This window comes from Anopheles coluzzii, chromosome 2 (assembly GCF_943734685.1).
Source record: "Anopheles coluzzii chromosome 2, AcolN3, whole genome shotgun sequence".
In the NCBI taxonomy this organism is placed as follows: Eukaryota; Metazoa; Arthropoda; class Insecta; order Diptera; family Culicidae; genus Anopheles; species Anopheles coluzzii.
The window spans coordinates 56607404-56628367 of record NC_064670.1 but is presented as its reverse complement, the minus strand read 5'-3'; the positions used below and the strand labels follow the sequence as shown (position 1 = coordinate 56628367).

The 20964-nt window shown below is 42.4% G+C and overlaps 3 protein-coding genes across 10 annotated transcripts; 2 read left to right on the top strand and 1 right to left on the bottom strand.

The window, feature by feature from the left end:
- Window positions 1-653: 653 nt before the first annotated feature.
- LOC120950336 (signal recognition particle 54 kDa protein) lies at window positions 654-2810 on the top strand. Its single transcript, XM_040368306.2, has 4 exons — window positions 654-804; window positions 874-1762; window positions 1836-2097; window positions 2180-2810. The coding sequence occupies exons 2-4, from the start codon at window positions 978-980 to the stop codon at window positions 2645-2647; spliced, it is 1515 nt and encodes a 504-aa protein (XP_040224240.1). The 5' UTR covers window positions 654-804; window positions 874-977; the 3' UTR covers window positions 2648-2810.
- A 1360-nt stretch (window positions 2811-4170) lies between these two features.
- LOC120961059 (glucosidase 2 subunit beta) lies at window positions 4171-6727 on the top strand. 2 transcript variants are annotated; one of them, XM_040384662.2, is made up of 3 exons: window positions 4171-4288; window positions 4348-5817; window positions 5903-6727. In XM_040384662.2, the coding sequence occupies exons 2-3, from the start codon at window positions 4388-4390 to the stop codon at window positions 6150-6152; spliced, it is 1680 nt and encodes a 559-aa protein (XP_040240596.2). In that variant the 5' UTR covers window positions 4171-4288; window positions 4348-4387; the 3' UTR covers window positions 6153-6727. The 2 variants fall into 2 exon arrangements, with proteins under 2 accessions (XP_040240596.2, XP_040240597.2); XM_040384663.2 differs by having other exon boundaries at window positions 4196-4234.
- Window positions 6728-6934: 207 nt separating this feature from the next.
- On the bottom strand, window positions 6935-16258 carry LOC120961058 (uncharacterized). 7 transcript variants are annotated; one of them, XM_040384660.2, is made up of 9 exons: window positions 16004-16257; window positions 14514-14935; window positions 13089-13292; window positions 12800-12924; window positions 11961-12304; window positions 11756-11879; window positions 10797-11671; window positions 10201-10600; window positions 6935-10125 (listed from the first exon to the last, which is right to left on the bottom strand). In XM_040384660.2, exons 2-9 carry the CDS (start codon window positions 14633-14635, stop codon window positions 8933-8935), a joined length of 3387 nt encoding a protein of 1128 aa, XP_040240594.1. In that variant the 5' UTR covers window positions 14636-14935; window positions 16004-16257; the 3' UTR covers window positions 6935-8932. The 7 variants fall into 7 exon arrangements, with proteins under 7 accessions (XP_040240594.1, XP_040240586.1, XP_040240587.1 ...); XM_040384652.2 differs by having other exon boundaries at window positions 6935-10600; window positions 16004-16258; XM_040384653.2 differs by having other exon boundaries at window positions 6935-10600; window positions 14514-14930; window positions 16004-16258.
- Between the last annotated feature and the right edge of the window lie 4706 nt (window positions 16259-20964).

The following is a 20964-nucleotide window of genomic DNA, read 5'->3' as shown; positions in this document are numbered from 1 at the left end:
TTATAGTTTGCATTTTTGCAGTCTAATAATCGTAGAAAAATTACTAAAAAGTAAAAGAATTTTTTTTTACTTCATTTTAGCGATTCAAATGGATTTTTTGAACATAATGTTCCCTCTCGTTCTCTTCGTCCACGTGATCCTCTGTCAATTGAAACACGTCATACTCTTTATACTTTCAATGACCCTCTTCTGTCCTGTTTCAGGTTGTTTAACCACTTTTAGCCTTGATGGCGGATATTGTATTTAATAAATGAAATGAAATGAAATGAAATGACATAATTTTAAAAGTCTCATCTCGGCGCTTTCCGGAGCTTCTTCACACACCGGCGTGAGAAACCGGTTGTCAATTCTCTCACAGCCATCTATCACCTGCAGTCTAGGTGTATGTAGAAACGCTCTTAAACAAATTATCGATGATATTCGGTTGTTAGAGCTTTTTGTCGTTCGTGTGTATATTTTTGGTGCGGCCACGAGAAAAGCTCTTTTTTGCTGTTGACAAGCAATTTTGACAAAGTTGAAAAAAAATTCAACATTTTGTCACCTCCGTGGCTACGCGCCTATATCAACTCACTTTGGTTTTTGTAAAAGGCTTTGATTGTCATGTAGACAATTGAAATGGAATGACCTTGCTTCAATTTGACATTACAATTTGACAGCATGTCGAATGTTGTCCTGCTGGCACAACGGAGCTGTACAAAACAAACCTTTTTCTACGAGAATTTGCGTATCGTTGCAATCTCCAATTTATAGTAATATTGCAACAATTAACATTATTTTGAAGTATTATTAGGCCCCTGAACGCAGGTAAACAAGTAGTTCACATTCATACAAACTAGACACTCCACTGATTTTGAAGTGTATTCTTTGTCACAGAAAACGTGCAACTTGATTTAAGGTTGCCTCGAGGCTGACAAAATCCAATCCGGAGCGGTCCAAGATTTCAGGGAGCGTCGCACTGTCTGTATTAAGTGGTCAAGATGGTGTTAGCCGATTTAGGACGCAAAATTACGAATGCTTTGCACTCGCTAAGCAAAGCTACGATCATAAATGAAGAGGTGTTAGATTCAATGCTGAAAGAGATTTGCACGGCATTGCTCGAGGCGGACGTCAACATTCGGTTGGTGAAGAAGCTGCGTGAAAATGTACGTTCTGTAATCGACTTCGATGAAATGGCCGGAGGTTTGAATAAGCGACGAATGATTCAATCGGCAGTGTTCAAGGAGCTGGTTAAGCTGGTTGATCCGGGCGTGAAGCCATACCAGCCCATTAAAGGACGTCCGAACGTGATAATGTTCGTAGGACTGCAGGGGTCTGGTAAGACGACAACTTGTACAAAACTGGCGTACCATTATCAAAAGAAAAACTGGAAATCGTGCCTAGTCTGTGCCGATACATTTCGTGCTGGTGCGTACGATCAAATCAAGCAAAATGCCACCAAGGCGCGTATTCCATTCTACGGTAGCTATACCGAAGTCGATCCGGTCACAATCGCACAGGATGGTGTAGAGATGTTCAAAAAGGAGGGCTTTGAGTTTATAATCGTGGATACGAGTGGCCGACATAAGCAGGAGGAATCACTGTTCGAGGAAATGTTGGCAGTGGCCAACGCGGTCAACCCGGATAACATTATTTTCGTCATGGATGCTACCATTGGGCAGGCTTGTGAGGCCCAGGCAAAAGCGTTCAAAGAAAAGGTGGACATTGGTTCGGTCATCATTACGAAGCTAGACGGTCATGCGAAGGGTGGCGGTGCACTATCAGCGTAAGTGTTTGTTTTATTCTTTCGGATAGTGTACCATGCAAATGCCTGTTTCTATGTTTTGTGTCGTTTGCAGGGTGGCAGCAACTAACTCTCCCATCATTTTCATCGGTACTGGTGAGCACATAGACGACTTGGAACCGTTTAAGACGAAGCCCTTTATTAGCAAACTGCTTGGAATGGGAGACATTGAGGGCTTAATCGACAAGGTGAACGAATTGAAGCTGGACGACAACGAAGAGCTAATCGATAAAATCAAACATGGTCAATTCACCATTCGGGACATGTATGAACAGTTCCAAAATATCATGAAGATGGGTCCTTTTTCGCAAATTATGGTATGTCTGTCATCGTCGTTTTTGTGCAGAAAATACTGATCTTATTGTTTGCACCAACAACCAATATTTCTATACATTGCAGGGAATGATTCCAGGATTTTCTCAAGATTTTATGACCAAGGGCGGTGAGCAAGAGTCAATGGCTAGAATCAAGCGTCTAATGACCATGATGGACTCCATGTCTGACGGGGAGCTCGATAACAAGGATGGTGCGAAACTGTTCAGCAAACAGCCAACACGAGTAACGCGAGTGGCTCAAGGATCGGGCGTCATGGAGCGGGAAGTGCGCGATTTGATATCACAGTACACGAAATTCGCTGCAGTCATCAAGAAGATGGGAGGTATTAAGGGACTGTTCAAGAGTGGCGATATGACGAAAAACGTGAATCCGACACAAATGGCCAAACTGAATCAACAGATGGCAAAGATGATTGATCCTCGCATGTTCCAACAGATGGGCGGCATGAACGGTTTACAAAACATGATGCGCCAGCTACAACAAGGTGCGGGCGGCCTCGGTAATTTAATGAGTGGGTTCGGTGGCAAATAGATGGAGGATCGCACCAGAACATTCATCAGCTATTCATCTTTATACTTCCTGGGCTCATTATGTTTTATAATGTGTTGAACGAAAAAAAGGTTTGTTTTTAGCAACTTATCTGAGCGTATCGACAAGATCGGAGCAATAAATGGTATGATTTTGTTAGCCTTTATTGATTTTTTTTTTCTTCTTTTATTAAAATGCTGACACGCACCCATGTATTTTAGAATTGACTTTATTTTATAATTTTAAATTTGTTAAAATCCTCTGTTCATCCTATGTTTGTGTTTAATGAAATATTGTATAGTTTTTATTCATATGTTTCAATTCACTGTACAGGTAGTCCCCGAGATACACGGAACCTCTTACAGGGGTTTTCGATAGAACTCATGACCGCGGGATACTTGAAAACGTTGACGATACCGGGGTCTACGGATTTGTATCGCAAGACTGCGGCACACGATCGCACCGTAGGGACATATAACTTCACAGCCTACATTTTTATTTATTTTTATTATGAGATCCCGCTGTTTGAGGCTTGAAAAATCTGTAATGGCTTTTTATTAGTTTGAAAGCGAATTAATTATTGATGCACAATCTAAAAACATAAAACATGAAATTTAAAAAATTTGACTGTCAAGTTATATGTCCTTGGGATGCCCGAAAAAGTGTGCCGCATTGTGAGTTCTATAGGAAAACCATGTATACGCAGTTTTCTAACCCAGCGCTCTAGCACCAATCGAACACGACATCGAACATGAAAAATCTATGGGATTTGACATATTTGATTTGGCAACCAACACCGCGAAAACCACGTGTCTCCGAATCCGCGTATAAGAGGTACCGTGTATCTTGGGGACCGCCTGTACTGATTTGGTAAACGCCAAATAATTACCCTTTTGATTGTATGTTAAAACCCATTTGAAATGGTGTAAAATTGTTAAATTCAGTCAGAATCACATCAAATAATTAATATGGTGCCTAAAACCATCACCTACTTCCAAAATTACACGAAGATTAGTGATGTTTTGGCTGGAAATTATGAGATTCGACTTACGTGGAAATTCGAGATACGCGGTCGTTTTTTGGTCCCCATTAACTGTGTATCTCGGGGGCCGTCTGTAAAAGTAAATTTTACTTCAATTATTGGTTTTTCTGTGCGTTTAGCTTATCTTTCAGTAAAGAATCTGATGAAAATAAATTTTAGCCAAAAGCCCTGCGACAAAACATGCTACTTCAGACGTAAGGCGAAAGAACTCCGCAGGAGCCAAAGCCTCTCTAAACCATACTAACAACAACAACTTCAGACGTATTTTGCCGAAAACCAAACTTATTTTTTCTCTTAGCATAAGTATTTTCCGATCACGCCTCTATGTCATGGAGTCATTCAATTCATTTATTTATCTATTTATTTTTAAATATCGTACTGATAAAATGCTAAACATACAAAAGGTGCAATTTAAAGAATGTTGCTTCACGAAAATCGTTATTCGTTGTACGAGTTGGTGCCTGCGCAGCTGTAATCGACGAAATGCTTGCACTGTCAAAATGACAGAAAAGGGACGATTCGGCTATTTCCAACTTGCTAAGAAAAAGGTTAGCGATTTACTTATGTACATCGAGCCGGATTTTCTTTTCCGTTTAGCAAAAGTAAGCAAAAGTCGTATAAGTATATACAATCAAATTGTGCAATTATTTCTTATTTCTAGGTATAGAACGCGCAAGATAATTACCGAACAGTGTAGGAAAATGTCACCCAAACATAGAAGCGGGGGCTGGTTGCTGCTGCTGGCTACGATTTGTAATTTTGGTATTCTAGTGCTCACTGAGCTACCCCGTCCTAGGGGAGTTTCTATCGCCCAAGCTAGTCTGTACGAAGACCGCACCGGTAGCGGGCAGTTTGTATGTCTCGATGGTAAAAAGATAATACACCGGGAGAACATCAACGACGATTACTGCGATTGCGACGATGGTAGTGACGAGCCGGGTACGGCCGCTTGTCCGAGTGGCATCTTTCACTGCACTAATGCCGGCTACAAGCAACTCAACATCCCCAGTTCAAGAGTAAACGACGGAATCTGTGATTGCTGCGATGCCTCGGACGAGTATGCTTCGCAGGCGAACTGTGCGAACACATGCAGCGAACTTGGCAAGGAAGATCGAATGCGTGAAAAGCAACGTAGCGAGATGCTCAAGACGGGCAACCAGCTAAGGTTGGAAATGAGCCAGCGAGGACGCTCACTGAAGGATGAACAGCGGGCCCGGCTGGCCGATCTCGACAAGAATCGTGCCGAGGCGGAAGCATTGAAACAGGAGAAGGCAACATTGAAAACAGAAGCGGAGGAGTTGGAAAATGCGGCCCTGAAGGTATACCGAGACCGTGAGGAGGAATCGAAAAAAATGAAGGAAGAGGCCGACGCTGTGAACAATCGCGACGAAGCGGAAGAAACATTCCGGAAATATGATTCTAATCAGAATCAAATGCTCGAGCTTGTCGAACTGCAAACGAGGATCGTTTTCGATCGCAATCGGGACGGTGCGGTAACGGAGGATGAAGCTCGCTTTTTCCTAGACGAGCGAGATCAGGTGGACTTCGAAACATTCGTAACCTTGTGTTGGCCGCGTATCAAACCTTTCCTTATGATGGATTCCGGGCTATTTAAACCGCCTGGTGAAGAGCCCCAAGGCACAGCAGAAGAAACGGAGGAAGCGGAGTTGCAATCCGATACCTACGAACTGGAAGGTAGCGAACATGATCCAGCCGTAAAAGATGCCTCCTACGTGGAGGAAGGCTATCTACCGCACAACGGGGAGGAGGAAGACGAAGATACGATGGACGAGCAGGAGGAAGATGACGGGGAGGATGTTGGCGAAGGAGAGGTCGAACGGGCAGGCGGAGGCGAAAAGCCACCAGTTGAATATGATCCGGCGACACAGGAACTGATTAATAAGGCGAACGAGGCGCGTAACCAGTACACAGAAGCGGATCGTCATGTAAGAGAGATGGAACAGGAAATTCGCAGCATTAAGGAGCTGCTGGAGAAGGATTACGGCAAGGATGAAGAGTTTGCTGCCTTAAATGGAGAATGTTTCAACTTCGAGGATCGTGAGTACGTGTACAAACTATGTCCGTTTGACAAGGCGATCCAGCAGCCTCGAAATGGTGGAGCCGAAACAAGGTATGCATAAAGCAACAATGCAGTAGTAGTAGTAGGGAAAGGGCAAAATGAAAACTAAGCAACACGTATTCTGACTGTCTTTTAGATTAGGAACCTGGGACCGATGGAACGGACCGGGTGACTACAGTGCGATGATATATTCGAACGGAGCACCTTGCTGGAATGGACCTCAGCGATCTGCTGTGGTGCATTTGGAATGTGGCCTCGACACCAGGGTACTATCCGTCACAGAGCCGAACCGTTGTGAATACGAGTATCGCATGCAAACACCGGCAGCTTGCTTATATCAAGAAGAGCAATCGAACGGTTCCAAAGAAGCGCACGACGAGCTATAGGGTTAAACAATCCACACAGCAGCAGCGTTGGTGATATCGATGGAGCGATGTTCTCATCAAAATCCATCGGTTCACGATGCTGGGTTGTAATGCCAATAATCGGTCCCGCTTATCGAATCAACATTCCCACGCTGGTGGTACTGAGGGTCCGCATTAGCGAAAGAATGTAATCCGTTTATTTTAGTGAGTGGTATGGTACGGAAGACAAAAATGACTGACAACACGTGTTTGACGTGCAGGTAATATAAAATTCTTCATGGAGCAATTCAAACGACGAGGTTTGTTCAATACACCCCTCCAGCAAAGGACACAGCTTCAAGGAGTCGGTGTTTTGTAGGGAAAACTATGTTCATAATCTCGTGGGATCAGTAAAAATCAGTCATTCCAATTCTCAGGTCAAGTGAAGTATGAGGGTGAAATATACAGATGACAAACTTTCAGATAAAACAAGTCCAAACCAAGCAGATAGTGATAGCGGATATGTTGTGCCCACCCGTGAACTTCTGAAATTCATTATTATTGATCTAAAAACAAGAGTAAGTGTCTCGGCTAATAAAACAAAAATGTGTAAAATACCGTTCGTTTGTCGGTGTTTTCATGATACATTCAATGCAATGTGCTACACACCACGATACAGGAAAAATAAACAATAAACACGACACTCTAGTGAAGAATCCATCGACATAAAGGCATTATTTGAGTGCATAGCTGGGCGAAGGTGTTAAAGGAGGTAATTAATGTATTGATTTTTCTTCCATATAGAAAAGATAAACATTCATCTGTTCCATTTTCGTAAGTATTCAATTTAATTAGATCTTCATTTTGTTTTACATTTATTCACAAAGGATTATAAATTTCATTCGTAAACTTTCGCTTTGCATCTTGTTTTTGTAACGTTGTGTATAAGAATTGTTAAATTGCTTTTCATTTTCTCATGTTAAAGTTTGAACAGTAATTTTTAAATGTGTATATATATCGCTCTTTTTTAATTCATTAACCTTAAATTATTATACTGGAATATTTAAGTTGTGCAGAAAAAAAACATAATTTCGACTTCAGGTCTATTTATAATTTTTCCCTAAATGTATTCAAACCCTCCGGTCTGGCATTACCCACCACTGGAGAATATGCTGCATGCCAAGCACGGAAAATAGAACAAAGCACAAAAAATAATAACAACCAACATGAATGAAACAAGTAATAATAACGTAATAGTGTCATCAACACCATGCTGCTGCTGCGCCCTGAACCCAGGAAAGGGGGGTTTTGGGTGCTGCTGCTGCTTTTGTCCCCTTTTCTCGCATTATTTGAGTAATGTTTATTTCTTTATTTTAGCTATGCAGACATTGCCGATGGTATAGTAGAATATGTCATATAAATACAAAAAAAAATATTTTACGTCTTTAAAGCTTACGTATATTAATAATATAATAATATAAAGCTTGTAACAACAATCGATAATTAATGCTGATCGGAAAACAGTATTATTAAAAAATAAACTAATAAACAAACAAACAAAACACCTTGGTCCGTGCGGGTTTAAAAAGAAAATAAACAAAATTAATAATTAATCTAATATTTTCCCTGGTGGTGGTAAACAATACTTTCTTTAAGAGTGATACATAAAGGTACAGTGAACGTTAGGAAGCGCGTAGTTGGCATATGTACAATCAACATACATAATTACGGGCGTTGCAAGACGTTGTTGTAGAAGACAGCAGCAGAGCTTTTATGTTTCATGTTCTGCTGTTGTCTAAAGTGTAGGTTACTATTACTAATTACTAATACAGATTGCAGAACTTTCACAGATAAAAAAAAATATGCTATCCAGGTAATGATTTGGAACGATCGAAGATGCGAAATTATTTAACTTCCAGAAAACAGACTCTCCTCCCCAAACCGGTGCCCCTATCTTATTTTAGCTAAAGTTTTCGTTGTGGCAATGCTCACTATCCCTTGCCTAAAGATACTTTCCTCCAATTGTAAATCACATGATCGAACAAATTCTCGACATTTTCTACAAGCAATCAGCTCCAATACACGTACGAAATTATTTTTTTGTTTCCTCTTGTCTGTATATGGTGGGATGCTTACTGGGGATACTTCCCGATCAGTCCAGTTGTAGTTTAATCATAGTCGATGTTTCTCTTTTTATCGTTGTATACTCCGAACTCCAAGTATGCCTTATTGCATGAATTTGGTGGAAGAGAAATGCCTTCGACCTTTCCTCGTACTCAAAAACCGCGTGAATGTACCTATCACGGCTAAACGCACACAATATGCATGCAAATGCTATCTCCAGTGCTAATAAAAAGAATTAAGAAAAAGAATACAGTGCTTTTCGTTCTCCTACCAGTTGCTATCCCATACTCTATATGTGTGCGTGTTTTTTTTAGTTGTTCGTTTTTCTTAACAGGCACAATTTACATCAAATGTTCAAGTAATATTACACACAAATGGTACAGCACAGTTGCATTGCAATAATCACCGAAGCCTAAAGACTGGACAGTTAGTTAATATCGTGGGTTGAAGCACTATAACGCTGTGGTTACCACAAGCCACACTACTATATGCTTCCATTACTCCTATCAGATGGTGTGGATGGCAATCGCTACAACCCATCGCATCCAACGTTGTCATTCGTTTGAAATTTATGTTAATGATAACAAGGATTTAGTTTTAAATAAATAAATAAAGTCAAAATTTGTCTGAGATAAAATAATCACTTCTCAGCGAATGCGTTCTATAGTGGGATAAGGGACGATCTAAGCTAAAACAAATCAAACTTGAAAATAATCACTAACCGCCGCTGTCCCTGTTCCATCACTATCCGGTGTGCCTGGACCTCTGCGGACGATTGCGATACCACCAGCAGGTAACACTGGTTGGGTTACAGGCGTTGGAGTTGCAGTATCCGAATCAGTTGTAATGGAATCATTCGTTAATGATTTAGTAACAGATTCTACACCGCTTGCCGCTCCACCACCTCCTCCGACTGCTTCATTGTGCAATCGTTCGTAAGGATTTTCCTTGACGTTGAGATATTTCACTGATTCGTAGTTTGGATCAGATTCACTTCCAGTGAGCGATTCGTAGTTGCTCGATATTCGACTAAGACTGTTATTGGTCGTTACCGTGGTATTGGTGTTGCTATTATGCTTACTGTATCCGATCAGCTGATCCGGGGAGCTTGTACTTCCATCACCATCTCCATCGGTTGAAGAGGGCGTGGTGCGAGTTTCCGAAATACTGGAATATCCTGGAGATGAGGAAAGCGTTCCCATACCTACAGAGCCGGTTCGGTCGGGCATGGGTGTAAAGTTGACACCGGTCTCTATAATACCACCAGAGATCCCCGATGAACCCGTTCCCAGACCAGAGCCACCACCTACCACTAACGCAGATGGTGAAGGAAGCGTCAGTGTACCGGACGCGGTATGAGGTATGCTGGAATATATATCCGACTCGTCTTCCGGTTCTAGATTGTTGTTAATATTTGGTTTTCGTTTTTTTGCTTCTTCCGTTATGCTGGCATAATCATGACCTGGTGGAGGATTTTTCCGTTCCGATATCACACTATACCCGGGATCGTAATCATCCTTCTCTTTGATACTGCTGTATCCTGGCGTATTGCTGTCCGCATCTTCATCATCTGCCGTTCCTCGCGATACTCCGAAATTCAATCGGCTTCTTGTCCCATTTCTCGTAGTTTGATGGAGTGTTTTGTCGGTCTCCCGTATACTACTGTAACCATCACTATCACGACTGGTGTCCTCAGCGTTTCCTCTCAAATTATGTGTCGCTGATGATTGATTCGCAGCAGATGGTTTGCTGCTAGCTGGACGCAATATTTCGTAATTTGGGTCAGAGTCCGATTCTGTGCGGTTTGAGCCACGATTGAGCGTTTCATATCCAGGGTCGTTGAGGCTCCCACGCGTGTCTGGCAAACTTTCGTACCCTGGTTCTGCGTTCGCTGTAAAAGATCGTTCATAATGCTCATCAATACCGTAACATATTTCCAGCGAACCAAGCGACACTTGTTCAATACCTTGCGCCACTAACGCGCTCAAAGAATTTCCATCACCGCCTGGCAACACGTTGCCAACTGTCATCCCACCAGCAGCTGCGTGATTGCGATGCAATTTTTGAATCTGCGCATAGTCGGCAGATTTACGGGCCATTTCCATACCCTTTATGCTGTCGCCGGGAATGGTCTCATATCCAGGGTCCTTATTTTGGCAATTACCGGTACTATTACGCTGTGGTCCGATCACATTTTTACTGGGTGAGCCACCGTACAATGATCCACTATCGTTACACTGAGACATATCCGAGTCTGACAGGAACTGTTGCTTCAGGTGCTGCTCATCGGTTGAGCCGTCTTTGCGCAGTGGAACAGGAGATGAATTTTGCGATGGAACTTTTGATAACTTATTCTTTTTCATAACCTGAAACGTAATCAGAAGAAAAAAAATGATTAGATAAGCTATTTAAAACCTCCTATAAAAATTATCATTGGGAGTTATCGAAGAGATTGATCCAGAATCCCGGTGCATTTATCCAAAAAAAAACCTATACAAACTTCCATTTTGCCATTTTTTTAGACTTAAAGGCACATTTAATGAAAAATTATTGATAGCATACCTTTGCATACATTCCTTCCAAATCCTTCGATGGACTTTTCTTCTGTTTGCTACCGGATGGAACACCATTAGGTAGCATTGTACTATCAATATCTGCACTAGTTTTGTTAACAGTGTTTTCCCTGTTGATTGCTGTAGATCCACCGCCGCTACATTCAATCACCGAGGCAACTGAGTTACGTCCAGAGGTTATTAACGTAGCGTTTGATGACGCTACACTACCAGATCCAATCATCGACTGGTTCGAAGTGTTGAAGAAATTATTTGCTTGATGTTTTAATGTTTTTGGCGTTGGAGGTAAAGGGCTGTTTGCTTGTCGTTTCTCCGGCTTTGGTGAGCCCAAATTTCCTACTGAACTAGTACAACTCGAGGATGAGGCTTGGCGTGAGTGTTGAACAAATGTTTGTGCTTTTAAACCACCCTCAGTCCCGGCAGATGAGGAGGTAAAGTGTCCATGGCTATGCTCGTCACCGGATGTTACCATATTGCCATGATTGCTAAGCCGATTCGGCGTTGTGGAATTCATTTTGGTGCTAGTAGAACTGCCGGCTGAATCAAGGGAATCATTCATTGCAGCATGCAGCGTTTGCATTGGTGGAGGTTGAGGCCGGCTCGATGCCCCCGTGTTTATTTCAACTGATACAGTCATTGCATTCGGAGGCTGAATTTGTGCGTACGTTTCCGATCCGCTAGTGTACAGCTCACCTTGATTTCCCGGATCATCAATCGCGGCGTACATTTCGTCCGAATCGTCCGATACCGTAGCATAGTGCGAATCGCCCAATACCTGTCTTCGTTTGGCCGTGGTCTGGTTGGGCATGTTCTGTGGCATTAGGTTAGCCAACGGTTCCCTCACACTGATGCTTGTGTAGCCCTCTGTTTTGTATGTTGTGAAAAACGAAATAATTACATAAGCAATCATCCAAATTATAATGATTCCGTTCGCAAGCCTCTACTCACTTGAGGAATCCTGAGAATCACCACTAAAATGCTGCGTTGAAGGTTGAACAATGGGAGGAGTCATGTATGGTAAATCTTGACTAGCAGAAACACGTCCAGCAATTGCAGACGCAGCCGGTATATCCTAAAATGGGGAAAAAAATAGATCTTCAAATACCATGCTCCTTCCAAAAACTGTGCCGATTGCGAATGATCAAAATCTTACCACGGTTGAAGTTTCTCGTTCCTCTATATTCTGCGTCGATTCACGGCGTGAAATAGGACTCATCAGTTCGTCGTCATCTTCGTCTTCATCGTCATCGGCATCGCCGTCCCGCGGCTTTGAACGGTTTGCTATTCCAGAAGGGCCACTAGTGCCACCATCGTACACATTACCGCCAACACCAGATCCAGCCTGTGCTACTTGCGCGTATGGATGTTCCATGCGGCGCAATTTGTCATATGCATGTGGCGGAGATCTGACTCGTGCATAAGGAGAACTTATATCATCCGCCTGACTGATGGAACTGTGTTGCGATACACTGGTTTGTTTTTTCAAACTGGCCGATGCTGCGAATAGTAATTATATATTAAATGCGGGCTTTTCTTATTTTTGTATGTTGTGTAATAAAAACTAAATTGAAATGTTTAAACGGCTTTTGGAGTAAAATTTATTAATTATACATAAGTTAAGTAAACAATATCAAACATTGTTTCAAATAAAAATCACGATATCATAGATTCCGACTCTTCCATTTCGGTTATTCTCTTTACATTCACAGATATTCGACATACGACTATTTCGACTTACGCCAACGGCTTACGGCTTTGGAACATTATTTCGGTCCCAAATACAGGCGTATCTCGGGAAACATAATACAAACGTAGGTAAACAACATTAGAAATGCGTTGTTTTTGTTTACTTTTTGTTTTGTAAACGGAAATTCTTTATAAATTTAACACTTTGACGAAAAAATAATAGTTTATTCGGTATTGGTTTCACTGATTAGTAGGGTAAATTAATTCCTTCCTGCATCCTCCTTGAATATAACGTAAAATACTTACGACTCCTTCCCTGCGGAAGATCCTGAACTTTGTCGCCCACGGTTGCATACAGTTCTGAATTGTTATCACCGGTGGGTTCGGCGATTGGTATATCTGGAAGGCTTCGATGAGGTGCATTGGAAGTCCTGGGATTGGGAATGGAATAGAAAAGAGTTAGTCAATACTAATCTAGCTCGGACGGTTCATTCTACTTAACAAGATTCATTCAATTTAAGTCAAGAATAATGTTTGATTACCTATACATCCGTACACATACGAAAGAATGACAAAATAATGAAAATTGACAAACCTTTTGTTGCTGCTCTCAATATCTGAACCGAAAGCACCGCCAACACTGGCAGGACGTAGATTAGCCGTGTTAGATGAAGCTATTCCATTTGCACCGTTTGCAGTGCTGGCTGATGCATTAATTGCCATGTTTGAGCCAGTGGGTAACAGGGTGTCCTCAGGATTTGTGAGTTTTACCATACCTTCCAGCCCGAGCAGATCATTTCTTCAGGATTGTGCGGAGTCCACAGTAACGACAACATCAACAACAACAACAACGCGATGTTGAGGGGAGGTTGATGGGAAGGACGTTTGTTCAATGTTGTTGCGGTACCGCCCATTTACATTATCAGATCAAATGCAAGCACACGTAAATACCAATTCCATATACACACACGCACACAACATCCAGCAAACATCAAACAGTGAGAAAGAAAATAAAAAGACAAAAAAAACATTGCAATGAAACCTTATGAAAAAATTAAAAATACCCCAAAATAATAAATACTAATAATAAAAAACCAAAATAATAATAATAAAAACATATAAATAACAAAAAGAACATGAACAATAACCAACTTAAATATCGAATATTTATGCATGTCTCTGGTGTGAGATCAGATAAGAAGCTTTTACAACAGAGTGCGACTGTTCAAATTATCAAATATACTTTTCATGCTTGTAATTCTTATGATTCATTAAGTAGTCTTCAGTCATTCAGTGTTATATTTATTAATAGATTAATGTATGATGTGGCTACGATTTTCCATCGCATGGTTTCGTTGTTGACGTTTTTTAAACTGGTTTGGCACATTAATTGGAAAATGAATGATTCAAAAACAAGCAAAAATATGCAATTTTAGACAAAAATTAGATAGATATCAAAACTATGGCTGAAAACCACGGAAATTCGACACTCGCGATTTCTTCAAGGTCCGCATTGGTAACAAATCTCGGGGAGAATATGTAGATCTTTTGCATAAAAACTTTAGTTCATGTAGGCAGTAGACTCAAAGCTATTATAAAACAAATTAGGCGTTCAAAAATTCAAATTTAGCAGTACTTTAGGCACAAACTTACAGCATATATTGTAAATTTAAATTAATTAAAACAAAACTAAAACACATACAAACATAAATGATTGCCACTCCGTATCGAATATAATCAGATGAATACTATAATGTAAAACTACATTGAATTCATACACTCAATTTATTTTAATGTGTTATAATTTAAAATATTTAAATGAATGTACGAAATTTAACGATTGAAAATTTAATGTCGGTTAGAGTCTGAGAATAATAATCGTAATCACTCACGGTTTCACCCCCTGATCCTTTAAGTTTACAGCCAAATTATTGATAGTTTACAAGATAACACTATTCATAACACACACCACACACAATAGGATAATATTATCTGGAAAACGTTTCATAACGCTACTTACTTCATCTCCTGTTTCCGCCGACAGCAGAGGCATGATAATATCGTGGTGATCATGCTGACCATTACAACGGCCGATATTGAATACAACCAGAATGTGTCGTACCCCAGTGTTTGGAGCTGCATTGTGTCTCGCGATTAACTTAGAGTTTTTGGTCAGTGATGCACATTAACACGGTAGAGTAGGGAGTCGAACAGCAAATAATATTGCTCAACACCTAAAACGGCACTGAACACGACCGAGTTGCGTACTGGAGCTGCGATCACAGAGCGTATTACTTTAATGTTTAATTTATCATATTGTCGGCGATCTTATAGCTTTTTCGATTTGTTCGCTAATCGCACTAAAATCTGGCACTGCACTGAAGCAACTGTTGGTGACATTGCTGCATTTTGAACGAAAACAGAGACCGTATAATTACTGCACTGGAATAAAAATAATATAATACATATCACATATCATACAGAGGAACGGAAGGTTATAGCTGTAAACAATCGATATCCCTTTTACTATATTTAAAACACGTTCATTAAATACTCAAAAAGTCATAACCACTAAACACTTCCCATCCATACAAATGCAAAGGGAAATGCAATACCTATGGAATGCAAAAGATGCACCATTCACTCAGTCACCTGTGAGCACACTCCTGCACAGCTGTGTCGTGCGAGGTCAAATTAGATGAAGGAAAAAAAAAACACTGTTTGGTAAACATGTATATTCGCACACATGGTTCCTTTGGGACAACATAGCAGCTCACATCCCCCAACATAGTTTGCAGATTTCGATAGTACACCGTCATATGAGCTTCACACCAATTTTCACCACAATCTCACTATGAAAAAGAAAAACAAACGCTTTCTCTCATCTTTGCACGGACGGTACACATCTCGCGGTTGACCCTCTTTCACTCACACTTCCTTTTGGAAATGCATTGCAGGTTTCCTATGCTCGATATAGATGCTGTGGAGTCGGATCCGCGGCAGAGCAGGGTTTGCACTTCCTCCTGCTATGCCATAGCTAATCCATAAAGAGAAAGGTGTCCCAAGCAATACGATAGCAAAGCGAGCAGAGTATGAAGAGATTTTTTTATTGCTGCAACAGCCTTTTCCGAATAGTCCGCAGCTATGTTGCCGGTTACTCTATGGCTACCATACGGGGTAAGGTGACACCGAACACATAAGCAATCTTGAAAAACGGGAACAAACTAACGAAAGTCGGCACAATGCCCCGGAATTCAACAAAGCAACCCTATACCAACCCACCGCTGTTGACTTCTCTCACTGAATTACGGAATATGACGGCCTTCGTCTGGTCGGTATGAAGGTGAACATAAAAAAATGCATTCTAATACATAGTAACAATACTGGTCAAAACACTGCACGATAACTTTAACATTGGTGAACATCCGTGACTCGAACGGAAAGCAATGCAAATGAATCATTCATCATCACTTTTTCACTTTGCTTAGAAACTCAATCCGATAGATGTACCATTACTAGTAAATTGCTTTAATCATTTCACCACGCATCAGGATCACACATCGATGCAATGCAATGTTGCCATGTAATCCTGTATTCGATGGAATATCGCATATGGAACGTACTTTTGCATGTAAAACTATCACAACACTTCGTAGGATCGAGAAAACATACTTTCCTTCGCTATGGTTACGGACGACGAACTACGCGATGCTTGTCATCAGCGAAGAAAGTGTTGTTAAAAATGTCGGTATGCCGCGTTCGAGTTTTTTACCATATGGCCAGTTGGGAAAGCTGGTATTTTTACTGCGAAATGAATCGCAACATCTAAACAACCCCTTTGTCAAGTGACAGTCACCATTTCTATACGACAGGTTTTTGCGAAAATCGCATTTAAAATTTTAAATACAGGCGGTCTCCGAGATACGAGGTACAGGTAATCCCCTAGATACGCGGTACCTGTTAAGGCCTTATTAAACGGAGGAAAATCCTGTCATTCGATTTTGGAATCTATCCTTCAAACATGGTTTGACAGATAAATGCGAGTCGGAAAATCGGAATTCGACATGCTCAATTCCGATTTGCTCGAGAGTAGATTTTTACTGTCAATGTCGGTAGAGCATATTGAATTTCTTGTGAATGATGAATAAAAACAACAAAAATGGGAAAAAACGAATGAGTCTTACAGATAAAACCCAAAAATTCAATAAATTAAATAATAAATGTGAAAGGTGACAGAACAATTCTCTTGCCTTATTACACGTACGAGAGGTATTTTTGTGCCAAGTTTGACAGATAATTGCCAATCGAGAAATGGCCCAATTGCCACAAATCCACTAAACGACCACTAAACGGCTTCTAAACGACTCAAGTTCTCTACCAAAACGGAATATAGAAAGAATTCGTTTAGCAGACGGCAAACGACTCATGCATTCTAAAAATAGCGAAAAAGCTGGTGGCGCTCTCTGTTGGTGGGATACCGCAACCAGTTGAGCTTCATCGCTTGGAGGAGCTTTCTGATTTCCTCTGTACTGTTGTATGGTTTCGCATTGAAGTTATGCATCGCTAGAACTAGAACGGCGATACGATTGTTTAAATACTAAACTCCAACAGAAACCACCATCACTGAAGCAAGTGAGATTTGAGTCATGGTCGATGGTGCTGATACCCGTGTATCTGACCACACGACCATTCATATAGATTTTTGCTCAGAAAGTTAGAAGGCTATACTTACTTACTTATCCGGCGCTACAACCGCTTTGCGGTCTTGGCCTGCCTCAGGAGTGTCCGAAACCGCTCACGGTCTCGCGCCTTCGTCTGCCAGTCCGTTATTCCGGCCTTAATGGCGGACGCCTCCACGCCATCTTGCCACCTCAATTTGGGCCTACCACGCCTCCTCTGTCCTTGTGGACGGCCTAAAAAGACTTTACGGGCTGGGTCGTCCGTTTCCATGCGTATAACATGGCCAGCCCACCGGAGCCTGGCGAGCTTTATACGCTGTACGACAGTGAGGTCGCCGTACATCTCGTATAGCTCGTCATTATAGCGGCTCCTCCATTGTCCTTCCACACATACGGGGCCAAGTATCCTTCTGAGCATCTTCCTCTCGAACGCGGCTAAGAGGGTTTCGTCAGATTTGGACAGTGTCCATGTCTCAGAGGCGTATGTGAGTACTGGTACTATATAGGTACTATATAGTCCCAGCTTCGTCCGTCGCGACAGGTTCTTTGAGGTGAACTGCTTTTTCAGGCTGTAGAAAGACCGGTTGGCAGCCAGCATCCTTGCGCGCAACTCAGCTTCCATGCTATTGTCGTTGCTGACCTTTGATCCCAGATAGGTGAATTGTGAGACGACTTCAAAAGTGCGTTCACCTATCTGCACGTCACGCCTACGTAGATTCTGATTATTTGTTGGCGGGCCCGCTGATGTTGCCACCATCAGTTTGGTCTTTGCCTCGTTTATCTGCAATCCGAGGTTCTCTGCCGCCTGCTCGATCCCTTGGTAGGCTTCTGCTACATAGGAGAGCCGCAGACCAATGATGTCTATATCATCAGCGTATGCCAGGATCTGGGTTGACTTATAGAAGATGGTTCCCGTAGTCTCCACCCTCGAGTCGCGGATGGCCCTCTCTAGCGCCAAGTTGAATAGGAGACAGGCAAGCCCGTCCCCCTGGCGCAGACCCTTGGTGGTAGCAAAAGGTCCTGAGAGTTTTCCATCCACCCTAACCTGGCATGTGACGTTGGTCATAGTCATTCTAACTAGCCTTATCAGTTTGGCCGGGATTCCAAAAGAGCTCATAGCGTCGTACAGTTTTACCCTGGCTATGCTATCGTATGCGGCTTTGAAGTCTATGAAGAGATGGTATGTGTCGTTTTTGTATTCAGCCATCTTCTCCAAGATCTGCCGCATGGTGAAGATCTGATCAGTGGTTGATTTTCCGTTTCGGAATCCTCTTTGATAGTTTCCTACTATCTCTTCGACGTGCGGGACAAGGCGATCCTGAAGGATCAGGGAGAATATTTTATAGGCGGTATTCAACACCGTAATACCCCTGTAGTTGTTGCAGTCCAACCTATCTCCCTTCTTGTATATGGGGTAGATGATGCCGAGATTCCAATCACAAGGCATCGATTCGCTATCCCACACCTCAGTAACAATTTGATGAATCTCGTTTTCTAGTCGTGCACCTCCATTCTTGACCAGTTCGGCTGCAATTCCGTCGGTTCCGGGTGCCTTGTTATTTTTCAGCCGACGGATAGCCTTTCGTGTTTCATCTATGCTAGGTGGCAGTAGCATGACATTATCTGCTAGTGGCGCTTCTAGCTGTTCGCTAAACTGGTCATTGAGTAATTCATCAAAGTACTGAGCCCACCGCGAGAGGACCTCTGGCTGGTTACTGACCAGATCTCCATCCTTGTTGCGACAGCAGGTTACCTTAGGTACAACGTTGTTTCGGTGACCTGCTATCGCTTGGTAAAACTTTCGTGTCGGTCCGTACGCCTCTCTGGTTTGCTCGAGTTCCCGCATGTTTTGCTCTTCCAAAGCATGCTTCTTGGAGCGGTGAACTCGTTTCTCTTCGCGTCTAAGCCGTGAATATTCTTCTGCGCATGCCCGCGTTCTATGCCGTTGTTGCATTGCTCGGTATGCAGTATTCTTACGTTCGGTCACTTGTCTGCATTCATCGTCGAACCAGCCAGATTTGGTGTTGCCACGACGTGGTGGGAGTATATTTCTTGCACAGTTTATTATTTTTGTTTTTAGAGCGTTCCACCTCTCGCTCGTAGTTTCGTATCTGTCTTCTGGTAGTAGAGACTCTTCTAAAGCGGTTTTGAATTCCTGTTGGACAGCAATGTCCCTTAGAGAGTCCGTGTTGAGCCGAGCCTGCGTGTTTTCTCCGCCCCCATTGGCGCGGGGGCGGGCGATTCTACAACGTATCACTAAGCCAACCAAGTAGTGATCGGAATCGATATTGGCTCCTCGATATGTTCTGACATTTAACAGACTCGACTGTCGTCGGCGGCTTATTAACACGTGGTCGATCTGGTTGAAGGATTCTCCACCCGGGTGCGCCCACGTAATCTTGTGGATTTTTTTGCGCGCAAATTTGGTACTTCCTACAACCAGATTGTTCGCTGCGGCGAACTGGACCAATCTACTACCATTATCATTACTGTGCTCATGCAGACTGTGACAGCCAGTGTATTGGCGGTACATTGGCTCCCTACCGACTTTTGCGTTGAAGTCCCCCAGGATGATTATGAGGTCATGCCTGGGGCAAGCATCTACAATTCTAGCGAGGCGGCCGTAAAAAAGGTCCTTCTCCTCTTCCTCTTTATCTTCGGTAGGGGCGTGAACGTTTATGAGGCTTATATTAAAGAATTTGCCTCGCATGCGCAGGGTGCATAGCCTATCGTTTATAGCCTTGAAATCCATGATTGCGGGTTTCAACCGGGGACCTACGGCGAAACCCGTTCCGAGCACGCGGTGGCGGTCGTGGCAGCTGAAATATATGTCGTAGCAATGCTTACCACGCCTGTTGTGCACACCGTTCCCTAGCCACCGAATCTCTTGTAATGCTACGAGGTCCATGCTCAGTGTGGCTAGGGCATCATCAAGTTTTTTCAAGGCTCCGGCTTCGCTTAGAGTGCGTACGTTCCATGAGCCCATTTTCAGAGTAGTCCTGGGGCATTGCGTAGGGTCGGTATCGTTGGTTCCGTTTCGATGATTCCTGGTGCTTTCCGTAGTCGTTGATTCATTAGAAGGCTTAGAAGGGTTAGAAGGCTATATAGGTCATGATAAGATGAAACTTGTCGAAACACATTGCAAAAAAAAGGACAGCAATATAATGATGAGTTGTAATACGCCATCTATTGATCAAACCAATGAAGCTGTGAAGCTTTCATTTTTTTTCTATGGATATTCAATTTTCCAGTCGTTTCCCTACCAGCATTAAACGGCTTTGAAGGCATTCAGAAGGCATTTAAGGCCATAGTCCCCTTAGAAGGCGAATAAAGATTTCAACCGAAACTTTCACGGCTGTAACGAGTACTCTTCGAAATCTTTCAACTTTTTGATTCAACGAGAACCTATAGCTTGCCGCCATCTTAGCTTGTTTATATACTGGTTTAGCACCCTTAGGCTGGTATTATTGAATCCGTTCGTAGCGGGAACGTACGGCGCTCACATGAAATTCTAGGGATGGCAACACATTTCTTGCGCCCGCTCCTACAACACCACGGCGAATAACTGTAGCAACCATCTAGTACGTTAGGAAAATGAGTGTCGGGACGTACGCCGCCGCTACGAACGGATTCAATAATACCAGCCTTACTAATGTCCCAAGTGACACAAATCCACTAAACGACCACTAAACGGCTTCTAAACGACTCAAGCACTCTACCTAAACAGAATATAAAAAGACTTCGTTTAGCAGACGGCAAACCACTCATGCATTTTAAAAATAGCAAAAAAGC